This window comes from Nannobrachium achirus (genome assembly GCF_963921795.1).
Source record: "Nannobrachium achirus genome assembly, chromosome: 2".
In the NCBI taxonomy this organism is placed as follows: Eukaryota; Metazoa; Chordata; class Actinopteri; order Myctophiformes; family Myctophidae; genus Nannobrachium; species Nannobrachium achirus.
This window is the reverse complement of record NC_137811.1, coordinates 67,364,813-67,391,168: the sequence shown is the minus strand read 5'-3', so window position 1 is coordinate 67,391,168 and position 26,356 is coordinate 67,364,813. Positions and strand designations below refer to the sequence as shown.

At 42.5% G+C, this 26,356-nt stretch overlaps 2 protein-coding genes across 2 annotated transcripts in view; one reads left to right on the top strand and one right to left on the bottom strand.

Annotated features, from left to right (window-relative positions):
• LOC308299878 (voltage-dependent calcium channel gamma-7 subunit-like) overlaps positions 1–19,148 on the bottom strand; it is a gene marked incomplete at both ends in the record, with an annotated part of 33,160 nt that extends 14,012 nt beyond the window's left edge. The window contains 3 exons of the mRNA XM_080743659.1: positions 11,112–11,252; positions 17,454–17,540; positions 18,953–19,148. Of these exons, the coding sequence (XP_080599785.1) occupies positions 11,112–11,252; positions 17,454–17,540; positions 18,953–19,148 (424 nt within the window). The remainder of the gene's footprint in view (positions 1–11,111; positions 11,253–17,453; positions 17,541–18,952) is intronic.
• Positions 1–26,356, top strand: part of ccdc106a (coiled-coil domain containing 106a) — a 366,031-nt gene that overhangs the window by 252,382 nt on the left and 87,293 nt on the right. The gene's annotated exons all lie outside the window — the stretch shown is intronic.

The window sequence follows — 26,356 nt, the reverse complement described above, 5'->3', positions numbered from 1 at the left end:
CCAAGCCATTCATTCCCCAAAAGACGCTGCCTGAGCTGCCAGCCTGGTCGTTGTTGGTGTGGCTACTACAACAGCCCTTTATTAGTTATTTCTCCGCGTTTCCATTATTCCAAACATTCAACGTTGATAATAGTTGATAGGATCGATCTGCGCCGGCTAGACTGAGAGGAGAGAACTAGAGAGGAGAGGCACAGAGGGCTGGGGAGGGAGGAAGGCGGAGCTTGGTGTGTGTGTGTGTGCACTGCATGTGCAGTGATGGAAAAAGTAATCAAGTAAAAGTATCAATACTGCAATACTGTGATGCGACGCGCTGTGACTGAGCTTGTAGATCGGCTATTTTCATTTATGGTTAGCCTAATACTTTATAATAATATTATAATTTATTTAGGAACACAAGGCTATATAATAGGCATATTTCAGCAAATAAAAGGGAATCTTGAACCAGTCTTTACACAATCTTTAGAGGCATACACATCTAACAACTGAAATCTTTGAAAAATCATCCTGCAGTCTTTGGGGAGTCTTTTTCAAATCTTATAGTGTGAGGGGTAGTCTTTAAGAAATCTTTCCCAAATCTGTCCACAATCTTACCAAAGTTGTTAGGTGTAAGGCTAGCTTTAGATGTGTTGTGTTTTTTGTTGTTCTACCACTGCATTGTCTGAAGGAAGCCGAACAAAAATAAGTTTGACTCTTATGTACCTGTACAAAAGATGTAACAATAAAGTACAACCTTGAACCTTGATATCTTTTATACAGTCTATGCCTGTTATGGAGTCTTACTGGTTTTAAAGAGCCTGGCCGGAAGCCACAATTGTGTCCATGTTGTGGTAATTGACGATGTTGTAACGCTGGTCAGACGTATCATATGTTTATTTTCACACGGAAATGAAGCATTCTAACCGCGGCCGACGGTCGCGGCCCAGTGTCACCGGTGAAAAAAAAGCGGTTCTTGGTGATCGAACCGTTTTTTTTTTATTGAGATAAAGCCGTTTCTTGGCCTATCCACGATTTTCCAACGCCCCATAGTGCATTGCGCAGACGTTTGCACCGATCTTCCGCCGCCGATTTACAAGCTCACAACGGGTTGCATCTGCGACGCGACGTGAGCTTGTATGTCTGCTGTTAAACCCGGAAGTTTGGTCCTGATAGTCTCCAGTAAACCCCCGGGGAAAATTGTGGATAGAGATTACATGCTTCCTGATTCGGCATCATTATGGGATTCGCATCATTATGGGATATGAGGTTTCTTTCCGCGAACCAGCGGCCGCAGAAGCGCCTGTTTACCTGGTAACCATGGTAACCAGGTAACACAATTCCCTGGACGAGATAACGGGACCGTGGCGTCGCACCGCAATCTGCAGAAGTTCTCAGATGATACCGTGGTGATCAGCAAGATCTCGGGTGACAACATGGCTGAGCACGATGGTGTGGTTAGGGACTTTGTGCAGTGGAGCGAGGACAACCATCTCAAGCTCAACGCAAGCAAGACTAAGGAGATGGTGGTGGACTTCCGCACCTCCAAGAGAGTCCCCCCGGTGCCAAGCACCATTAACGGTGAGGTGGTTGAGCTTGTGGATAACTACAAATTCCTCGGAGTACACCTGAATAGTTCACTGGACTGGTCGGACAACGCGCAGGCGATTCACAGCAAGGGGAAAAGCAGGCTGTTCCTCCTGAGAAGACTGAGATCGTTTGGGGTGTGCAATAGGATGCTACAGATGTTCTATCAGTCTGTCATGGCAAGTGTCCTCTTTTTTGGTATAACATGCTGGGGTGGCAACAACAGAGCAGGTGACACGTTTAACCTAAACAGACTGGTGAAGAAAGCAGGCTCTGTCGTTGGGTCCTCTCTGCAGGGGGTGGAGGAAGTAACCAGGGTGCGCACTGCGAAGAAGCTAGATTCCATCTTGGAGAACTCCTCCCACCCCCTCCATCTAGAGATCACCAGTTACTGGAGTAAGAGAGGAAACGACCGCTTTACCTACCCAGTACGGAGATGTGAGAGATTAGGAAAATCTTTTGTACCGGCTGCCCTTAAGCTGTACAACGAGACACATAACGGACGCTTGAAAAGGTCTCCCTTCCTAACTTAGACTTACGGAACCATTGCTGTATTGACTTTGACCTCTAAGGAACTATTGCTGTATTGACTTTGACCTCTAAGGACCTTCCAGGAAGAGTGCTCATGTGCGCCTTGCGGTGACACGCTTCCTAGTTTCTTCTTTTTTTCGCACTGATTTTTGACATTGCACTATTAGGTTGTTAGTGTTGGTAGTTTCTGAGTATTTTTGCTTTGTTTAACAATGACAGTGAGATACTTGTTTGCACTAACTAGCATTGACTGCTATGGTCTCTTTTGCAAGACACTTTATGTATATATACTTATATATTATTCGCCCCCTCTATTGATGCACCTTCTCTTTATTGGTACTGTACTGCTCTTGTCTTTGTTTTTGTTTTTTTCCCTCTTATCTATATTTTCTTACGTCTCTGTAACTTTGTAAATAACTGTATACTGCTATGCTACTTCTGGACAACTGAATTTCCCCCTTGGGATAATAAAGGTATCTATCTATCTATCTATCTATGTTCCTGGACGTGAGAGGCATCGGAAGTGTTAAAGATACAATGAGCATCATGGAGACACAATGACATCCCTGTCACACAAGTGCTGTGACAGGGATCACAGGGACGTTTTTCTGAGTGCTTTTATACCCCTTTTTCTCCCCAAATGTATCACTACGCGAGGGGTCTTCAACAGGGGGGTCCTGGACCCCTAGGGGGTCCTCAGAGTTACTACAGGGGGTCCTCCAAATCTTTGTGTGATATAAGCTTTTTTTCTCCTTTTCAATATTAACCACTTGAACCCTAGTGTCCATATTGTAGGAACTTTAGCCAAAAATAGCAAATCTACAAATCGGCTATTTTCGGCAAAGTGGTTTGGTGTAGAGGTGAAAAAAAGCAGACTAAGTACAGAGTGAAAGGTCAAGTGTATTAAGTATTGACGGTTCAAGTGGTGAAATATCTGCACATTTAGATGAAACCAAAATACACTGATTGATGATTGTGCTGTCAAACGATGAAGCTAAACTATATGGTATCTATGGGTTGTGGGGGGTCCCTGCTTCATCTCTCTCGACTAAGGGGTCCTTGGCCTGAAAAGTTTGAAGACCCCTGCACTACGCGAATTCTTCCGTCACACACATCTCTTTGTCGTCAGTGTCCCTGTTAAAAAATATTGCTTCCGGCATCCATCGAACCTCTTCACTGAAAACTGTTAAACGCAATTAAGTGAACTTCAAATCAATCTCACAATTATTCCCAAATTCGTGCCTCGATTACGATAATGAACAATTATTTAAAAAGGGATATACACATCGCGAAAATAGCCAGATCGCAGTTGTTGTACGCTACTATTGTAAAACAAATTATATCGGACAAATTAGAGATTTATTTGATTATTAATTTCTTTTTTTTTAAATCTATTAGAAGAAAAAACCCTGCATCTCGATTATTCCATGAATCTACACGAGCTAGATGAAGTCGGTAAACGGTTCTAAACACGGGTTTGGACATTATTTTGGGTTAATTGCCCGGCCCTAGCAGTGAATGTCTTCTCTAATGCAGGGGTTCCCAAACTTTTTTGTCTCAGGGCACCCCATGAATATTTCTTTAATCTGAGGCACCCCTACATTATAATTTTCACTCCCAGCACCTTATATTTATAGCATATCGTCGTTGTCGGGTGGAAACCTTGTATGTCCAAAACCGTTCGTTTTGTATTTATCATCTATATTCTATAACATGATCAAAACAAGTGAAAACAGCCGATCTACAAGCACTGTGTGCTTGTAGAGGGCTTTGCTTTACCAAAAGACGTACACATTTGAAACTTGGAGTTGGAGATACGAGGTTTATGTCTGACAGTGACGATATTTTAGTGATTATGTTGCGAGGAAAACGTTGAGATAATAGCCATTTTGGTTAGAACTGACTGAAAATAACTTTGTACTTCAAGTTTAAAATGATACTAAATATTCTTTTCAAGTGTCCAAATAAATTCCAAGTATATCTCACCCCTGGACTGCCGTCACGGCACCCCAGGGTGCCCGTCACCCACTTTGAAAACCCCTGCTCTAATGCATACATCACACTAAGTCCTTGTTCACACGTACAGCGCGTGTTCTTATAAATACTGTATCTGGTGAAGTGCGCTGCAGGCTGCTCACGAGTTGAGTGCAACGCTCTCCCCATGGACAACAAAGCACAGGCTTTCAAAGACAGGCTGCACCCTCTCCAGAGAAAAGACACTTCCATTCACTGTGCGAGGAAGTACTTCTTTTTTTTTTTACTTAAAGGCCCGCTGACACGCCCCGAAATTATAATAGTATGATACAGTAGGTCACGTGGTCTCTCTGCAAACGGTCTGAAATAGTCGGAAACTCATGTCACAGTGTAATCTGCCCCTCGCCCCCCAACAACAGCTGACCAGTACAGTAAGTAGTCTAAGTACAGTCAATTATTTTTTTTATTTTTTTATTGCGCATTCTAACAATGACATCATAAACATATTACCTAATATTTTAAGATTACTTTTTAAAGTGATAGTACCCCTTTAGTTGACAGTTTAAAAACTAGCAATATGACAATATAGAAACACAAGTATTATTGTTTTAATTGAGCAAAAGTATTGACAAGCAAGCACTCATATCTTTTTCTAATGTGTCCAACTCAAAATAATATGTGATCTTATAATTATGATAAGTGAGATAAGTGTATATCGTGTTCATTTCCAAATAGCTGAAGTATAAAATTATGCTTTATTGCGACTGTAGGTCACAGTTTACTATCAGAACCGTCACAGCTGACACTGACACATCTGACACATCCCCTGACACATCACTGTGACATCAAAGGGGACATCACAGAGATGTCAGATACTCAGAGCTGGGATCTCCATATATGAGCATAAACAGCTAGGTGACATCACAGTGATGTCAGATACTCAGAGCTGGGATCTCCATATATGAGCATAAACAGCTAGGTGACATCACAGTGATGTCAGATACTCAGAGCTGGGATCTCCATATATGAGCATAAACAGCTAGGTGACATCACAGAGATGTCAGATACTCAGAGCTGGGATCTCCATATATGAGCATAAACAGGTGACATCACAGTGATGTCAGATACTCAGAGCAGGGATCTCCATATATGGGCATAAAAGGGATTGTATGTATGATGTCAGATGTCATAGACATCATAGGACTTTCACTTAACGAATAACTGAGTAAGCATGTTTGGGGTCTCACAGCAATATCTCCATATACAGTGCATAGATCTCCATATATGGGTACCAGGAGAACTGGTTCTCCTGGTCTGATATACATCGCTGGCCAGATGGCCAAGACATGGAACGACCTCGCCCTTTAGGGCAAGGTCGCTTGTCGCGTCTCACTGGTACGTGGTTAATGCATTGCATCTAAATCTGCAAAGTTAACTACTAAAGTTTTCCACTATGTGTCTATGTCTTACAACAGTACAATATTGCAACATTATTTGCCTCTATAGAGTGGAGTGGAGGTATAAAGCATTGAAAAATTGAAATACTCAAGTAAAGTAAAAGTATATCCCAAATTTGAGTAAGTGTACGTAACCTTCACTCACAAGGCTCAAACCAGTGGTGTAAAGTAACTAAGTACATTTACTTAATTAATGTATTAAGTACAATTTTGAGGTATTAGCACTTTACTTGAGTATTTCCGATTTCCAATACTTTTCCTTGTACTCCACTACATTTGTTACTAGTTACTTTGCAGATATAAATTATAATAATAAAACATACATTATAACCGGTTACATGTCTCCATTCCGACATGTCTCCTTTCCGACACTAACCCTAACCCTAACCATAACCTCTATGGAAGTGTTGCCACTCCGACAATAAGAAGTCAATGTCGGAGTGGCGACATGTCGGAATGGAGAGCAGTATTGACATTAACCACTTTCGCCCTATTCTATACCTCGGCTATTTGAAAATAGCCGTTCTACAAGCTCAATGCCAATACTTTCGTACACTTCAAATTCAAGACTTTCACTTTTAACAGAGTATTTCTATATTTGCAGTATAGACACGTTTACTTAAGTAATGAATGTGAGTACTTTTTCCAGCACTGACTAAAACCTTCATGGGTTAAGCAGCACGTCACGTGTCCTCCCTGCGTGTGCTACACACGCACGACGCGCGCCATATGGTCCATGACCGACCAGTCCGTGTTCACGGACAGCTACATTCGCTGCTGTCGGGGCAGACACCTCGTATCTCCATATTCTGACTTTTTTAATGTCAAGGACCCCTAGAATGACGTGCATATGGTCGCCGACCCCCATCTCAAAATATCATGTATCGGGGACCCCCCCAGAAGCAAATATGTGAGTTACAATTATTTAAAAAAGATATATATTCAAAGATTTGCACACATTTTCATGATTTAAAAATGTGTGAATGATGTGACAAAAACAAAAATATATTGTTGAATTCATGTCCCCATGGGGTGAGTGATCGATAGAAAAAATGTCATTTTGGGGGTGAACTACTCCTTTAACGGGATAACACCCACTCGTCAGCGTCAAAAGTAGCTCGAAATGCGAATTGGAAACTGGAGGTTTCCATTATTCTGTATTCTTTATTGTCCCATTACAAGTAAGTTGGGTGAAGTCATATTGTCATATTGTCATATTGAAGACCAAGATAAATAAAGAATTAGAGCATAAAAGAGAAGATAGGAGAGGGGACACATAAAGTGCATAATATATAACCAATTTGCATAATAAATTAGGAGAATGCATGCATGTACACTGACGTGCATAATACATTATTTGAACATTTTATGTCTTTTTTTTGCCCCCTCGTAAATGAATGCCCTGCTTCATCATACAAGAGCGTCGCACAAAACAAACAATTTTAAACCGCTTTTAAATAATAATAATAATTTTAAAACATGGGGAACGGTTTCGCACTTACGAGGTTTCCACCCTCGACAGCAACGCGACGCGGTGCAACGTGGACGGGAGGCCTCATCTGAAGCCAGATGGCACATTTTCATCTTCGTTGGAATGTAAAATTAAAACAGGCCTGGAGCCGTTGAGTGGCCACGCACGGCCTGCCTTTTATAGCCAGCGTGTCACGCTGCACGAGGAAGTCTAAAGTGTGTCACTGTCACTCACAGTGAGAAAGAACATCGCTGTCTAAATAAGTAAGAGCAGGGACATGCTGGGCCCCTGATTCAGCCCAGGAAAAAGAGTTGGAGAGGCCCTCATTGCGCGCTATAGAGAGAGATCTCTCTCTATAGTGCTGCTGCTACTCAAAGATTTGTGACAAAGTGACAAGCCAGTGGGCCAATTACATGAGTTATATTTCGTCGTTGTCGGGTGGAAACCTTGTATGTCCAAAACCGTTTGTTTTGTATTTATCATTTTAAAAATGATTTAAACTAGTGAAAACAGCCGATCTACAAGCACACAACGCCTCGCACCGCGAGGCGTTGTGTGCTTGTAGATCTGCTGTTTTCACTACTTTTGTGCAAACAGTTTAATTTTTACTTTTGGGCAAACAGATTATTTTTTTTCCTAATGGCCGGCCTGGACCGGCTGGGAATGAACCGGCCGTTCGGGAGTTGTCCCGCTTTTCCCAATGGCCAGCACGTCCCTGAGTAAGAGCCAGAATACAGAGACGCCATGCATGCATGCATGCATGCATGCAGGCCCCGGCCAAAAAGCACCAAGGTCGGACAAAAACGGGCGCACAGACATACTGTACATGCAGACATCACAGCGCGAGCTCTGCTTGTGTTTTATACCAGGGGTCTTCCAACATTTTCAGGCCAAGGACCCCTTAGTTGAGAGAGAGATGAAGCAGGGACCCCCCACAACTTGTTCATAGATTCCATATAGTTTCATTGTTTGACAGCACAAACATCATTGTATTTTGGATTCATGTAAAGGTTTGCTGTTTCAGATATTTAATCACTTGAACCGTCACTAATAAACTTGACCTTTCACTATACTTAGTCTGCTCTTCTTCCTCCACCAAACCTCTTTGCCGAAAATAGCCGATCTACAAGCTCACAAAGCCTCGCAGCGCGAGGCCACTTCTACTCCACTACTAGAGGCATATATTCTGTATACTTGTTGCTCCACTACAATTAGCTTTGGTTATTTACGTTACTTTAGCAGATTTAGATTTAGATTATTATCACAGAACATGTATCAACCACATCAGCCCTATCTTTCTGCATTTTGAAAATAGGCAGAAATACGATGCGTTGCAATGCGATGCATTGTGACCTTGTAGATCGGCTATTTTCAAAAGATTTGTAAACATTTTGAACTTCTACTACTGTTGCACCTTAACTATGTTTTGACACCAACACTTTTGTACTTTTACTCATTTTGAATTCTGGACTTTTTTCTTGTATTTTCCACATTGCAGTATTGATACTTTTATTGATACACTTCTTCCACCACCGCATCAACATACTGCAGTGACATGTCATCGATGCAGAAAGTGTTTTGCACCCTAACGTTTTTGTGGACATAGCCGGGGAGCCACTGTGCCAAAATGAGAGAAGACCTGTGATGTCATGACATACTCCAAATTTTAGTTTTGAGTTGTAAACATTTGGTCAATAAGGTACACAGAATGAGAGGCCTGCTCTGCAGGAAACACTGCGAAAAAAAGTTTCCCATTGACTTCACTATACTGGAAAAAAACACTAAAAAAAAAGTAGCATGTGAGGGGTCAAACTAAGGGTTCTTCATGATTCTGAATCCATTGCAAGCATTTGTTTTGCATGAAAACATTCCTTGGGCTAGATTTCAGCCTCTCAAACCTGTGAAAAGTGATGAGTCATCACTTTTCACTGTTATTTTGGTCCGTTTTCTAGCCCAAGGAATGTTTTTCATGCAAAACAAATGCTTGCAATGGATTCAGAATCATCAAGAACCCCTAGTTTGACCCCTCACATGCTACTTAAAGCATATTTCTTTTGGTGTGTTTCTTTCCTGTATATTGAAGTCGATGGAGTGAATATACAAATGGCCATAACTTTTTTTCGCAGAGTTTCCGGCAGAGCAGGCCTCTCATTCTGTGTACCTTAATGACCAAATTAATAAAAAGTATGTCATGACGTCACAGGTAAAACCCTATTCTTTGAGCTTTTGGGCCTGTGGCTCCCCGGCTAACACTCCTGGTTAACTGATGTGAAACTGTATATATTCAACCAGGGCAAGGAACCAGCAGACTGAGATAAAATATTCATCGAGGAGAGAAAAGCAAGAATGTTTGAAAAAAAAACAAAAAAAACAACATGATTGAACTGGCCCCGAGTTGATATCTCGCGTCAAAATGGCATCGCCACGGCAGTGAGTGCGCATATCATTATTTCTGCCCACGGTAATGTGGCAGGCAGGCAGGCTGGCTGCTCTGGCTGGCAGCACTGCAGTAGCATTTTAACAGCGGGTCTTTCCCTTAAAGTTATGAATAAGGTGTAGAGAATCGTACGTGTGTAGACAGGGGCAGACCGTAGACCGTATGCTGAATGCTGAGTGACAGTGCAGCTAGAGTCAGGGGCGTCACAAAGGGGGGGGGGGGGGGGGGGGGTAGTGGGACTGAGTTACGTACAAGGGCCCTAGGTGGAGGGGCCTGGAATTATTGTATACTTTAGCTATTGAAAAATAGCAGATCTACAAGCTCACAGACAGCTTGTTAGGCGAATGACGCACAGCAAACTATAACCGGAACTACGTCGGACCTTTTGTCAGAGTTTATTAAGCACTTTCAAGCATGAGGGAGAGATGGAGTGAATGAGGGGGGGGGGGGGGGGGGGGTAATGTACCAGCGATGGAGGGAGGGAGGGAGGGAGGGAGGGAGGGAGGGAGGGGGAGTAAGTGTCAAAAGGGAGTGAGCCAGGAGAGATAGCCATACAGCGGAGAGTTACAGTAATGTGTTCATAGGTTTAATGCAGCATCATATATTTAATATAGCACCATATGAGCTTCTATTCCATTCACCATGCATGCCCCGGCCCCTTCATCATCCCCTTGTCAAAATACCTCATAAAAGCCACAGTCGGCGGGGCGGAAACCTTGTATGCCCAAAACTGTTACAAAAAAATAATAATAATAATAATAACAACAACAAAAATGTGTTCCAGTGAATGCAAATATGCAATTATTATTTAGTTAAATAGGTTGGTTAAATATTCATTTCAACCCAAAATATTTGTCATAAATATAGCGGATAAACAGCCGATAAACCTATACAAGCTTATGTGCTTATGGTCGTTTATGGGATACTTTCACATAGTATACATTGTCAATTTGTCATAGGATGAAGTAGGTATATGACTTTCATTTATGAGAAGCAACAGAACATTTTAAACATAGGGAGATATGAGGTTCCCACCTGACAGCGACGATAGCTAGGCTCACAACACCTCCTTTAGCACAGACAATAAACTATATTCACCTTTCCCTTCCCATTACACAACCCCTTAGTCTGTGACAGACTAACTAGAGCCCCACTAGAGCAATTTGGCACTCACATTCTGTTTGTGTGTTTCCTCTCAAACATGCAAAGTGATTCAGTGAAATTTAAATTTTTGGAATTGAAATTGGGCCTATTCCTTACTTCCTGCACCAATTAACACCCAACGGGCCAAACTCGTTCAGTAACGAGTTAAGGCCACTAGGGGTCACTCTGCAAAAAGGAGTTGTCTCGTTCCTCAACGAGACAACAAAGGGTTAACTGTGCAGCGTGCTGCACGCTTGTTGTGTTCCCTGTGAAAGACCCTAGTCCATACGTCACACACCGTGGCTCGCAGAGAGAGAAAATGGCGCAACTAGGCTGCATTGATTTCCATTCTAGGCTGAAACATAAAAAGCTTTATCTATGAATGAGGTGCAAAGAACGCCAGGGAAGCAGAGATCTGATTGTTTTCACGGCGACACTTTACCCATAGGCCAGAGGAACCACTATCCCAGTAGGGCTGAGGCAATAATGGATCAAAGGGTGTGATGAAGGCGTGAGGAATGGCCCCTCGCTGCCTTACCGGAGAGGATGAAGAAGATTCCGGAGACGAAGGCCAGGATGGTGCGCTGGGGCTTGATGTGGCCGATGTTACTGATGACGAAGGCCGTGAACACGAAGAGCAGAGACACCATGGGGAAGGGCGTGGCCGTGCGCACCATCTCTATACCACACACACGCACGCACGCATGCAGGCACGCACACACACACACACACACACACACACACACACACACACACACACACACACACACACACACACACACACACACACACACACACACACACAGATAACAGAGTTACAGCTGATACTCCCATGTGTTTTTGATTTTCTTTTTTGTTGTTCTTTTTCATACCATTTTTATTTGTACCATTTGTCGCACTGCAACATGTTGTGAGCTTGGAGGTCGGCTATTTTAAATATTTTCACAAAAAGGCCCTTTTAGAAATTTCAGCCCCTGCCTCTCTAACATTCTCTGCGCGTCCCTGCCGCCGGGCGAGCCGCCAGGCGAGAGAGTCGCTGTGCCGAGCGATGCGAAGTCTGCGTCAGACGACTCAGCGCAGTTCGAGTTAATGTCCCGACCCGATAGACAGAATCATAACTCATTACCCCCCTAAACATTTGTTGGCCACTAAGGCCTCCCATTCCCATTACAGGGTTCCCAGTTCCACACATCTTTACCAATTCATTTACAAAACTTTTCCAAAACTTTTCCAGAATACTTAACCCGATTTCCTGGACTATATAACAATAATTCAGCTCAATAACGCTCAGTATGCCAGTGGTTCTCAACCTTTTCAGGCTGTGACCCCCGAAATAATCATATTTGAACTGGGGACCCCGGCACCCTGACGAGTAGAGGAATTTTGTATAACACGGTGTTATTGTGAAAATAGCCGATCTACATGCTCACAACGCCTCGCATGATGTGAGCATGTAGATCAGCTATTTCCACAATTTCTGCCTCTAATATTTGACAATTTGGCAAATGTTGAATTTGTCATTTCAGAGGTATTAACAAAATCAATAACCAAAGACAATGCATAGCTAATTCTTCCAGGACCTTCCAGGACCCTTGATCAATTCCAAAACCTTTCCAGTACTGGAAAAAATATTTTTCTAATTTCAAAATATTTCCAGGAATTCCATGACCGTGGCAACCCTGCCATTAACTACAACCAGCCTCCAGTCAAAAACAAGATGTAACAACAAGTCGTCTCTGTCCAGTGGAAACGTATGTGTCCAAAACGGCTACTTTTCAAGATTCAAATTCAAAAGCATCAAAAGCAACAAATCTACAAGCTCGAAAACAGTCAAACATTTGACTTTTTGGGATGTCGGGATCCCAAGAAGTCACCCGTCATGGGAGTGAGAATGCGTTGTCAGATCATGTTTAGGACAACTTCACGAATTGCAATTTTCCAGTGCTGTCGAGTCAAAATGGGCTGATTGTCCTTCGGGCTGACTGACGTGAACCTCTATTTGTTGATGCCTGCAGGTTTGACTTTTTACATTTAGCCGCGTTTTTTGCCACTATTGCAACGCGAGCACATTGTTCAAGGATGCGTCATCAGCACATGTCAGCGGTACCAACGTCATGTGACTCTTTTAGGAATGTATAGGAAAAAAATTGCCCTTTTAGACGTTTGGCCTCTTAATACGTGAAAGAGTGTATTCTATATTTGTCTTGCATAGATGTAGTCAGCAAAGTAGTTTTTCTTGTTTGTTTTTTAAAGCACAAGTCATTAGAGACTGTGTTATGGTTATGTTATGCCATGTCATTAGATAGAACGGGTACACATTATTGTGTATCATTATTATATGCTTTAACTATTGAAAAATAGCAGATATACAAGCTCACAGCTGCGAGCTTGTAGATCTGCTATTTTTGAAAAATCGTGAAAATTAGAATTTTGACCCGATTCTATAAGTGTCTTTTGAATCCATCTAAGATTTTTTGAAAAACCTATGTTTCTATATGTCAGCAATCTGGCTAGCCATCGTCAACAAAAAGGTCCTTTTCACTTAACTGGAGCTCAGTTTGTCTGTTCTTGAGAGACTACTATGTCAGTGGTTCTCAAACTTTTTCATGTCAAGGACCCCCAAAATGATATGTATTTGGCTACGGACCCCCATCTCAAAATATTTAGTCCCAGGGACCCCCCAGAAGCAAAATTTGAGTAAGATTTGCACGCATTTTCACGACATTTTCAAAAGCGCGGCACTCGGTGCCGCGCTGTGAGCTTGTATATAGATGCTATTTTTCACTGGTTAAAGCATTCAATAATTCTAGGCCTAAATGGGTTAAAACAAAGTTATTGCAAACAATTTTTTGAATGTATGACTTATAATAACAATGTTGTCAGTTATTCCCTGCTCCTCTCCCACCATGAAAAACGATAAGTACTCCAACCGACGTCAACATTGTGAGTGAAGGTCTGACGCTCGATGCGCTCACGATAATGTTTCACTGACGCATTCTGTCATCAACGTATGGATTGTCTGTGATTGCAGTTTCACACCGGCATCATCATGGCCAGGAAATACACAACAGTGACACAGTGTGTCGTCTAGTGTCAATGATTACAGTGTGAATTGGTGCCAGGTGCCAATTGGCCTCTTTTCACACCAGGCAAATCAGGCACGATAACGAGGGGGTTGAAGAGAAATATGAAGAGGTCAGATGGTGTGTCTGAACCAGGCGTGTCGTTGCCAGGATTTTATCTGAAGCAAACACGGAAGTCAAAGTTCCTATGATTGGCCGCTAGTTGCGCTGTTTTCCCCCCGCGAGGTACCAAAAAGAATGTGTCTACATTGGACCCTATTCGTCTTCCCCTTTGATTTTCTAACCTTAATAAACGTTGTCATAAATACTTTATGGTTCCTGTCGCTAGTGAAAAAATCCCTTTCAATCACCATGATATGCGTTTTGAGCAAATATGGTCCCATTTATGTTAAACTTGATGATAGATTTGCGGGGGGGAGGGGGGGAGGAGCTGATACCAGCCAGCTGTGTTCTTCTTCGTGTGCTGTATTTCGGGAGGCTCCGACCACATTCTCCCATGTATCCCTGCGATTCCACGTGACCGTTGGCAGCCAATAGCATTCCTTATGATTCCTGGGGTACCTTTCAAAGAATGATGGCGTCACCCATACAAGGGACAAGAAAACCTCATTTTCGCTGCATAGAAAGCAATGGTGTCGGGCTGTCCATATCTTTCTACAGTCTATGGTCTGAACACGCAAGGTACAGTATGTATGTTTTTGTAATGATACTCGACAAAGTAGAGTTTAACAAGTAGAGTTTTCAAAAATAATTGCAATGGAGTAAAACAAAACCTCTGAGGTTTTGTGGAGTAGATACATATAAAGTGTTGAAAACTAGACACGCTCAAGAAAAGTAAAAGCACCTCAAAATGGTACTTAACCCATTTAGGCCTAGAATTATTTAATGCAGGGTTGTCCAAAGTGCGGCCCGGGGGCCAAAGGCGGCCCGATGACAAATTCTATGCGTCCCGCAGCTTCATTCCTAAATTGTACTATAAACGGCCCGCCAGAACCGTAAAAAGTTTTTATTTTATAGTATAATTTGTCAGGATTCCTTGTTCCCTGGCTATTTTATAGTATTCTTTACCTCGCACGTCTGGTTACATTTGGTAATGTGAGTCACACACCTGACAAAAGACAATTGATATTAACAATTTTGCTGCCATTTTAAACATAGCTCTAGTAAGCAGCTGCCAAATTGTCCTTACCTTTTAACGTGGGCACGCGCACGCATCGTGCACAATCTGTGCGCGACTCATCTAGTAGACTGTAGACTCGGTGACAAGCTTTCGAATAAAAAAAACCCCATTGAAATAGACATATCTGTTGCCACGCTGTATCCCTGCTTATCCGCCAGTGTTTACATGAAAAAACATTGAAAAAAGCCAACTGTGCGCTATGGTAACAAGTGGACACGTTCGCGCACAAAACGCACGATATGTGCGGGGATCATAATCCAGGCGTGTAGAGACTGGATCAAAGTTTCCAAACGCAAAAATCCGATTGAAAAACGAGTGTTCCATCGCCGAGTAGCTTTCTCTTCTGTTACACTGTAAACCAACGGAGGCGGGACTATGGCCCAGGCTCAGACCGGATATGGAAAGCTAGATCCGGTCCAGACCGGAAATGACCGGATACAGTTAGGGGGGCGGGCCTAAAGAGCCAGAATCAGCGAAAATCTGCGATAATACTTTTAATCCTTTCATAATGATTAAAGCTAATTAAACTTCCGGGATCGACGGGCATGGCACCGCGGTACAGCGGGAAATCTACGGTTTCTACGGGGATCGCCCAGAATTAGTTAAATATTGATGATGATAGTTAAATAAAATATTGTAATTGCGATGCATATGTATGTGACTTTATTATGGTCAGGAGATAGTCGGCCCGAGGGTGTTTTAATATGTTCTAATGTGGCCCCCTTTGAAAAAGGTTTGGACACCCCTGATTTAATGCTTTAACTATTGGAAAATAGCATATATACCGTACAAGCTCACAGCGCAGCACCGAGTGCCGCGCTGCGAGCTTGTAGATCTTCTATTCTTGAAAAATCGTGGCAAATCTTACAAAACATTTGTAACTCAAATATTTGCTTCTGGGTGGTCCCTGAAACAACATATTTTGAGATGGGGGTCCGTGGCCAAATACATATCATTTTGGGGGCCCTTGACATGAAAAAGTTTGAGCACCACTGACGCATAGAAACATAGGTTTTTCAGAAGACATTCATAGAATCGGGTCAATATGTTCAAAGACTTGCACAAATTCTCAAGATTGTTAAAAAATAGCAGATCCACAAGGTCACAGCGTGGCAGTTGGTGCCACACTTTAGTTTCTAGGGCCCAAGGTGGAGAGGCCTTAATTATTTTATACTTTAGCTATTGGAAAAATAGCAGATATACAAGCTCACGGCAAGCTTGTAGATCTGCTATTTTTCAATAGTCGAGATAATGTGTGCAAATCTTTGAATAGGCCTATATGTATTTTTAAGCGAACATTTGTAACGACGGTTTAGTGGTTTGAAAAAGGGATTCACACATTTGAGGGGGCCGTTTTAGCCCAAGGAATGTTTTTTGTGCAAAACAGATGCTTGCAATGGTTTCAGAATAATTAAAAATCCCTAGTTTGACCCCTCACATCCCACTTAAAGCAGATTTTTTGGGAGTCATTTTTTCCTTTATAGTGTAGTGTATAGTAAGTGAATGAGACTGAAAATTACCCTAGCTGTCAAACATTTTCCCGACCATTTTAAAAAATACACCCCGGCCAAATTTGTTTAATAACCCTTCTAGATGACAAATCCATAGAGAAACGGACCTTCGCTCTCGTGGTCACGGAACTGCCATAAATGACCCAGCTACGGCGCGAAGCGACGTGTTTCAAGCTTGTAGATCTGCCACTTTTGATGCTTTTGAATTTGAATCTTGAGAAGTATCCGTTTTGGACACATACGTTTCCACTGGACAGAGACGACTTGTTGTTACATCTTGTTTCTGACTGGAGGCTGGTTGTAGTTAATGGGAACGGGAGGCCATAGTGTCAAATGGATTGTTTTTACTGGAGGGAACGCAGTTACACCCCACCTTATTGACAGACCCAGGACAGAAGGTTAATGGGGCACTGAGGAAGAATTGTGGCAGAATGATATAACCTTTTTTAGTTTTTTTACTCTAGCCTTCTCTTTTAGTACCTTGCTTACGTTGGTTTTCTGCCTTGTAATATGACATTCTGTAGCTTGCAGGAGCCATGATGATGCCTCTGCCATTACGCCTGATTGTTTTGATACAGACCGTGTCTTGTTATGGTTCAGCTTGTCCTAGAGGACAAGATAACAAATCTGATACCGGTATTTGTTGGGCAGAACTACCGTACCGATTTGTGTCAGACTGTGTCCAACGCACTTCCATCACCACCTTGACTCCTCTTAGTCGGGGACCCAGTCACCCAAAATGTCATACTTTTTATTTCTGTTTTATCTATTAGTTTGGTCATTACGGTCCACAGAATGAATGGTCTGCTCTGCCGGAAACATTGTGAAAAAAAGTTATTGCCATTTGTATATCCCTACAACTCGTCCCAGCGCGATGCGTTGTGAGCTTGGAGGTCTGCTATTTTCAACAAAAGGCCCTTTTAGAGATTTCAGCCCCTGCCTCTCTAACATTCCCTGTACGTCCCTAGTAGTAGTAGTAGTAGTAGTAGTAGTAGTAGTAGTAGTAGTAGTAGTAGTAGTATTAGTAGTAGTAGTAGTAGTAGTAGTAGTAGTAGTAGTAGTAGTAGTAGTAGTAGTAGTAGTAGTAATGCTCCTGATATACTCACTGAGAATGTTTGCAGTATTTTCCGTGGTGATCTCAATCTCCGGTTCGGTGAAATACTCTGATGCTACACATCTTCCATTCTCTGTCCCTGGGGACACATACACACAGACCCTTTAGTGCCCTCTAAAGGTCAAAAGAATATAGAAGGGTAAGACATGCCACGATGACTTTAGTTCAATGATGTAAGAAACATATATAGTAGCTACAGCTAATAACACTTTCTGAGTATGTGCTATATTGTATAATCCTGTGAAGCACCGCACATGCCTTACATTTTGAGGCAGCGGTTGGAACTTATTTTCTTCTATATAATCAGTGCGTTATAAATCAGAAAGAATAGGAGGTTGTTCTCTAATATGTTCTTGCCACCTCCAAAATGTATGTATTTGGCTGCGGACCCCCATCGTCATGCCAGGGACCCCCAGAAGAGAAGATTTATGTTTAAAAATCTATATTATACAACATTTTCCAAATATTTTCTATATTAAACATAGCAGATGTACAAACTCGCAACATGGCACAAAGTGATGCACTGTGAGTTTGTAGATCTGCTATTTTTGAATAGCCAATGTATAAATGGATAAAGTGGTTACATTTTACACTCTCTATTGTTAAACATCTGCATTACTTAGTTAAAGATTGTTATTTTGATCAACGTTGGCCTGTTATCTCTCCTATGGTACCACATCAATCAATCGCATATCCAACAACAACAGAATATTCAACGTTTCTGGTCCGATTCATACTCCACTTTTAGAGCCGGTCATTCAGAGGTTCACAGGGGCGAATACCGCCATTAAAACCCATTCAGAACGGGTACACATTATTGTGTATCATTATTTTATGCTTTAACTATTGAAAAATAGCAGATATACAAGCTCACAGCGCGGCACTGAGTGCCGTGCTGTGAGCTTGTAGATCTGCTATTTTTGAAAAATCGTGAAAATTTGAATTTTGACCCGATTCTATAAGTGTCTTTTGAATCCTTCAAAGGTTTTTTGAAAAAACCTATGTTTCTATGTCAGCAATCTGGCCAGCCATCGTCAAAGAAAAGGTCCTTTTCACTCAACTGGAGCTCAGTTAGTCTGTTCTTGAGAGACTACTATGTCAGTGGTTCTCAAACCTTTTCATGTGAAGGACCCCCAAAATTATATATATTTGTCCACAGGCCCCCATCTCAAAATATCTAGTTCCAGGGACCACCCAGAAGCATAATTTGAGTTACAATCGTTCGCTTTGAAAATACATATATTCAAAGATTTTCACACGTTTTCACGACTTTTTCAAAAATAGCAGATCTACAAGCTTGCAGCTGTGAGCTTGTAGATCTGCTATTTTTCACTGGTTAAAGCATTCAATGATTCTAGGCCTAAATGGGTTAATTCGGCCGTTCGGTGCTGAACCGAGCCGAAATAAATTCGGCTCTAAAAGTGGAGCACGAATCGGACCATAAATCTGGTGGCCCGTAATAATAATCGTGACAGGCCTACTACTACGTACCGGCCACGAAGCAGACCCTCCAGAGGCCAGAGTGCAGGGCCATCTTGACCTCCATGCTCTGGTTCTGCTGCAGGATGATGCCCTCCACCATGATCAGCCAGTAGTCCGTGGACACGGCCACGCCCACCAGCAGCAGCCCGCACGCCCCGAACACCGTGGACAGGATGGTCAGCGCACGGCTGCTGCACGAACTCATCTGGAGGGAGAGGGAGAGAGAGAGAGAGAGAGAGAGAGAGAGAGAGAGAGAGAGAGAGAGAGAGAGAGAGATGTGTTAGGGCAGAAATTCTCTTTTTTCTTTTTTTCTAAATTTTTATCCCACGATTTTGTAACCCATTTTTATCTATCAATTATCTAATGTCCTGTTGTCCTCCTTATCTAATGTCCCTCTGCCAACCTGGGGAGAGCAACAGACTGACCTCATACTTCCTTCTATGCATGAGGAGTCCAAATCGCTTCTTTTCAACTGACGGGGGAGCTTCCCCGGTTGGACGTAGCAAGTGGAAGGAACATATTTTCAGCAAAGAGGTTTGGTGTAAAAGAGCACACTACGTACAGAGTAAAAGGTGAAGTTAGTGTGCTCTTTTTCCCCTCTACACCAAACCTCTTTGACGAAAATATGTATATGTAATGACCGGAATACATGAATCCAAAATACACTGATGATAGTGCTGTCAAATGATGAAACTATATGGAATCTACAAAAAGGTTGTGCTTCATCTCTCAGCTAAGGGGTCCTTGGCCTGAAAATGCTGAAGACCCCTGGTCTAGTGGTTAATATCTCACGTGGGAGACCTGGGTTGGCATCCCCGGGCGTTACATAAGTACATGCTTAGGTTGGAGCCAGAACATGACATGAGACTCTCCCTGTCCACCACTAAAGACAAGAACACAGACTGTGCAACTCAGATCCCTGCATGGTTCACAATCAGTTAAAAGCTTCTGTCTTAGATGGACCATGTAGCTTATGCTACTTTTTCTGCGGATATTATGCATTGGGTTTGCCAATATGCTACAAAACAACATAATAAACATTTTTATATAGAATTCTGCAGATTGGATGCTGGTTTAAATAATACTTTCTTCTTTTACACGCATTGATCCATCCATCCAGTATTTTTTAAAGCTAAGGCAGCATTCTTTTTTTTCTGTAATTTCTGAAGTTTAACTGATTCATTTGTTGTATACTGTGTACATTTTCCACCACTTTAGTTGTCTTGCTGAGCTATTCCTACTGTATAATGTGATCTACAGTATGTAAGCAAGCTTTATGAAGTCAAATTATTTTTTATGAGCAAATTTGCAACAGCCATACCATGGCTGTCTAAAACTGTATTCTCCATGGCCACGGTATAAACGTGCAAAATGCTGTACACAGCAGTGGTAGAAGATGTACTTCGATTTTTCACTTAACTAAAATACAATAATACCACATTCAGAAAGATCCAGCAAGTAATTGGCCAGTATTCAACATTTTGCTTGAATAAATCTACAATAAAAAATCACACCCGTGTGAAGTGGAGCTGTGTGTGTGTGTGTGTGTGTGTGTGTGTGTGTGTGTGTGTGTGTGTGTGTGTGTGTGTGTGTGTGTGTGTGTGTGTGTGGTTCATGTGTACCGATTTTTGTGACATTTGAAGAAAATATGTAGGAAAAGGAGCAAAAAGTGTGTTTTGGAGAAAATTCAAGATGGCGGAAAATCTATCATGGCGCAAATGGGCGTGGCCTATATGGGGAGATGCGTCATGACCCAAGGAATCCAGGGAAAACATATTTTTAATTTTCCGACCTACGGTTCAAGAGTTACAGGCCAAAACGTAAAGTGGGGTGTTATGGCGCCACCATGCGGCCAAATGACACAATTATTTTTTATTTAATCCTTGAAATCATTATGAACCTCCTCTCCAAGTCTTGAAACTCTAGCCCCTATGGTTTGCGAGAGACAAATAATTGAATGTGAGTTTTTGCAATTCCCATTATAAGTCAATGGGGGAAATTAATTCACTAATAAATTAATATCAATTAAACTATAGAACCTTTCTCTTAGAAAAGTAATAGCCCACGATTCCCGAGTAAGCCGGTCGATTTGACATATGGTGCGAGTGTGTGGTGGCAAAACTGTGGGACTAGTGGCGTGCCGAAGTTTAGGAAGTTCAGGCTACATACACACAGACACACACACAGACAGACAGACAGACACACACACAGACCCACACGGCCACGTATAGGGAGCCTGTGTTTCACACAGCTCCAAAAATCACACCCGTGTGAATTGAGCGGTGGTTTACCCCCCCCCCCCTTCCCCCCTGTGTGTGTGTGTGTGTGTGTGTGTGTGCGTGTGTGTGTGCGTGTGTGTGTGTGCCTGGTCTGGCCTGGCCTGAACAACAGCGCCCCTCCCTTAACATGTGTGGTCATAAAAGGTACTGCAGGCCTGCAGGCTACATACAGACACACACGCACACACACACGCACACACACACACACGCATACACACACGGCCACGTATAGGAGACGGTGTAACCACCGCTCAAAAAAGTATTGGTATCAAAAATATACTTGACATAGCATAAAAATACCCAATTCTTTACAAATGTGCCAAACATATTCGAATATTCGAATATCAAAGTCACTATTCGACGTTGTTCACCGAAATGGAATATTCGCTTATTTATTTTTTATTGTTTTCTCTTTAAAAAATAGTTTATAAAGCTTGGCTAGATAGGAAGTCATAAGAATGAGTTGTCAATGCCCCTGGTGGATGAATTTGTTAATGCTCTATACCAGGGGTTCTCAAACCTTTTTAGGCTGTGACCCCCAAAATAAACATATTTGAACTGGGGACCCCCGCCCTGACAAGCACTTGGAATTGTAGGTATTACATTTAATGTGACTTGGTTCCGCAGATAAATATTGTGAAAATAGCAGATCTACATGCTCACAACGCCTAGCGTTGCGAGGCGTTGTGACCATGTACAGTAGATCTGCTATTTTCACAATGTTCGCCTCTTGCTTACTTAATATTTGACAGTTTGGCCAGTCCTGTCGAATATTCGACTATTTGAATACTTTGAGGTCGAATAATTCGAATACTAAAAATCACTATTCGTGAATGCCCTACTGCAAGCAGAATCCAGAGCAGAGAGAGTTATTATAAGTCACTAACCCTCGGTAGGGCTGTCACAATCATGACATTCAGTTCATGATTCATTGCTGTACTGTGATTGACATTTACGTGTGTTTTTGGTATGGAACATTGAGACCTGTAAATAAATGGTAATGCTGTCACATTTCTGTTTACATTTTGGGCTTTACTAACAAAAATCTAAGCTTGTTGTTCCAGGAGCAGGGGCGTCACACCAAATTCTGGGCCCTGGGTACAAGGATTCACTGTGGGCCCCCCATGAATGTTAACTATTGAAAAATAGCAGATATACAAGCTCACAGCGCGGCACCGAGTGCCGCGCTGCAAGCTTGTAGATCTGCTATTTTTGAACATTTTAAAAAATGTGTGCAAGAAACCCATGTTTCCATGTCAGTGATGCTCAAACTTTTTCATGTGAAGGACCCCCAAAATGATATGTATTTGGCCACGGACCCCCATCTCAAAATATTTAGTTCCAGGGACACATCCGGAAGCAAAATTTGAGTTACAAATGTTCGCGTAAAAAATACATATATTCAAAGATTTGCACACATTTTCACGACTTTTCAAAAATAGCAGATCTACAAGCTCGCAGCGCGGCACTCGGTGCCATGCTGTGAGCTTGTATATCTGCTATTTTCAATAGTTAAAGCATAAAATAATAATACACAATACTGTGTACCGGTTCTAAATGGGTATTAAGATTGCCTAATGGGTTGGTGGGCCAACCAGCCGGCAGACCACCCCGCCACTCTGACTCAGACATTCATTTTGACAGTGGTTCTCAACCTGTGGGTCGGGACCCCCAGGGGTCAATGTGCAACATTGTTTTCTCACACAACCGTAAACAAACACACAAAGCTTAAGTGTATCTGCACATTTGTAAAGTGACAATTTAAGGACGTTTTAATACCTCTAAAATGACAAATTAAAACATTGGCCAGATTGCTAATTATCAGAGGCAGAAATTGTGAAAATAGCCGATCTACATGCTCACAACGCCTCGCAACGCACAACACAACAAGAATGAAAGAAACAAAACAGACAAACAAGGGCCTGCACAATAAAACTTCATGAAACAAAGTGATGATGTGGCCTCCATATACAGTAAGGGCATTCCCATATGAAGTCCTGTTAGATATGGGCTTAATATTGATGACAGGGAACTCCATATGGGCAAAAAAGGGTTTCTGTTAGTGTGACATCACAGTGAACCCAGAGCGTGATGTCACAGCGGCAAACCCATTCTGTTAAGATTGGTTCCCCTGACATCACAGTGACGTCAGAGCATGATGTCAGAGCGACAAACCCATAGAACCACAGTGTCAGGCGTGACTGACAGAGATACGGAAAGAAGTGCCGGTTTTCATAGTTAACTGCGACCTACGGTCGCAATAAGCACGACACTTTGCAAACCTATTACACACTACACAGGGGCGTCAATTGGGTATGGCAGGGGTATGCAGCTGCCATACCCTGGGTCCAGGGGGGGAAATAAAAGTTACTTTTAAATATAAATCCATGAATGTCTCTTTGTCTATCTGATCTGGTTATTATGTTGTTAAATTACGGTAAAATAACTACAAATGCAAAATTTAACAAAACGGTAACTTTAACAAAGTATTATAATTATATTCTCCACTCTTGTATTCTCCTCATCTTGACAACATGGTATATTCCCAGGTTCCGCAGGTCAGCTGCACAGGTGCAATGCATTATTGTTAATTGTGGCACGTTTACTAACATGCCAAGTTTAGCTGCACTTGAACAACCGTTCCAGGCTGCCATATCCAGCCCAAGGGGGGGGGGATAGAATGTACTTCTTAAAATAAATGTATCATGCCTTTTGCTAAGGTATAGCAACATGACTGGTGCAAGACCCCAGTCATGTTGCCATACCTTAGCTTTTTCTGAACTGACGCCACTGCTTTTCCAGACGATCAGCTCGTCTGGTCAGATTATTTACATGCTTTCTGGCTAATGAGGTGTCCCTGAGCCTCTGCGCTGCATTCACAAATTACTAAAGCTTTTACAGCCACGGTGCTTAGAGCTTGATTTGTATTGCATGGTGAAGCATGGTGGTGTAGGCTGTGTTCTGTGCCACCGTTGAAGGAAGAAATATAAATCACACAGGCAACAGCAGCAAGCGAGAACGTCAGGGAGAGAGAGAGAGAGAGAGAGAGAGAGAGAGAGAGAGAGAGAGAGAGAGAGAGAGAGAGAGAGAGAGAGACTTTCTACTTTAACCCAGCATGTTTTATGAAAAACCCAGAATATGTATTGATGTATTACCTTTCTTATTGTAAGCCGCTCTGGATTAAGCGTCTTTTAAATGCTTGATTACAATTACATCTAACGATGCTTCTCCTCCATTCACGTTTGGTGATTGTAGCCTTGGCCAGGAACATTTGATGTCTTCAGACGGTACCCATCGATCATCAGGTGTTTCGACCCTTGAACCCTCCGCTACACCCTCCTGATCGGCAGGGTCGGCAGTGGTGGCCAAACCACTGCCCATCTCCTCCTCACATGGCCAAGGCTAAACTCCCCTCTCCTGCTCTATTTAACCAACAAGAGGCTCCTCTGGGGAGGTATTGGGTAGGTCCCCCCTCCTGAGGTCTTGAGGTGACACAGGTGCGTAGAGTTCTCCAGTATACTGTAGCTCCTTTCGGAACCCCTCACTCCACATGCTACGCAGCTCCGAGATGGGGTTCCTACTGGTAGCATGCCGGAATCCTGCGGCTGGATCGCCGATCCGCCGTTAGGGAACACTTCTTACCTTTGGTGAACACTCTATCCAAAAAGTGACGGGTCTCTATTCATCTATAATCGTTTTATTTCTTTAAGGTGGAAGAAACTCGAAGCACTGGGGTGAAATAAAGTTTTTATATCGCTCAAAAGATCAGCCGGTTCTGTGTTTTTAGACATTCCGGAAGTTGTGGCCGCATAGGGAAACATTACTGTCTCCCCTGGCGTTGTGAGCATGTAGATCTGCTATTTTCACAATATTTATCTGCGGAACCAAGTCACATTTAATGTAATACCTACAATTCCAAGTGCTTGTCAGGGTGGGGGTCCCCAGTTCAAATATGTTTATTTTGGGGGTCACAGCCTAAAAAGGTTTGAGAACCCCTGGTATAGAGCATTAACAAATTCATCCACCAGGGGCATTGACAACTCATTCTTATGACTTCCTATCTAGCCAAGCTTTATAAACTATTTTTTAAAGAGAAAACAATAAAAAATAAATAAGCGAATATTCCATTTAGGTGAACAACGTCGAATAGTGACTTTGATATTCGAATATTCGAATATGTTTGGCACATTTGTAAAGAATTGGGTATTTTTATGGTATGTCAAGTATATTTTTGATACAAATACTTTTTTTATTGTAGATTTATTCAAGCAAAATGTTGAATACTGGTCACACAACGGGGAAAACACAGAACCGGCTGACCTTCTGAGCGATATAAAAACTTTATTTCACCCCAGTGCTTCGAGTTTCTTCCACCTTAAAGAAGTAAAACGATTATAGATGAATAGAGACCCATCACTTTTTTGGATAGAGTGTTCACCAAAGGTAAGAAGTGTTCCCTAACGGCGGATCGGCGATCCAGCCGCAGGATTCCGGCATGCTACCAGTAGGAACCCCATCTCGGAGCTGCGTAGCAGTGGAGTGAGGGGTTCCGAAAGGAGCTACAGTATACTGTGGGGTTATTCCTGCCTGGAGCTCTCCTAAATTGTAAATTGTAAATTGTTGCCATTTCGCCAACTATTATATGTCCGTTCTTACAGCAGGACCCAGTTATAGGACCGGGCAGGCGCGGATTTAGGCGGAGGCTTTTGGTGCTTAAGCACCACTATTTTCCTGACTAGCACCAGTTGTCATGATCTGGTGTGGCGGTGGTGAGGACCCAAATGCAGAACTCAAAGTAAAGGCAGGAAACCACGGAGGACAGGTTAACGAAGACTTTACTTAAATTAAATCATAAACACAAGCACACACAGGAAACAAACACTACAATACAACACACCCAACTGAGGAACAGACAGTACAATGATCCAGCACAGAGAGCAGGTACAAGGAGGATTAAATAGTCTCTGAATCAGGACATCAACAGCTCACAGCTGTGAAGCAGGTAGGAGTTCAGATTGTCAATCAGGTACTCACAGGAGGGGAGGGGGCGAGCAAAGAGTGGTAGAACAGGGGAAGGGCAAGGGCCAGGTCCAGACTGTGACACCAGTAGTTTTCGGGGCTAGCAAAATCGGGA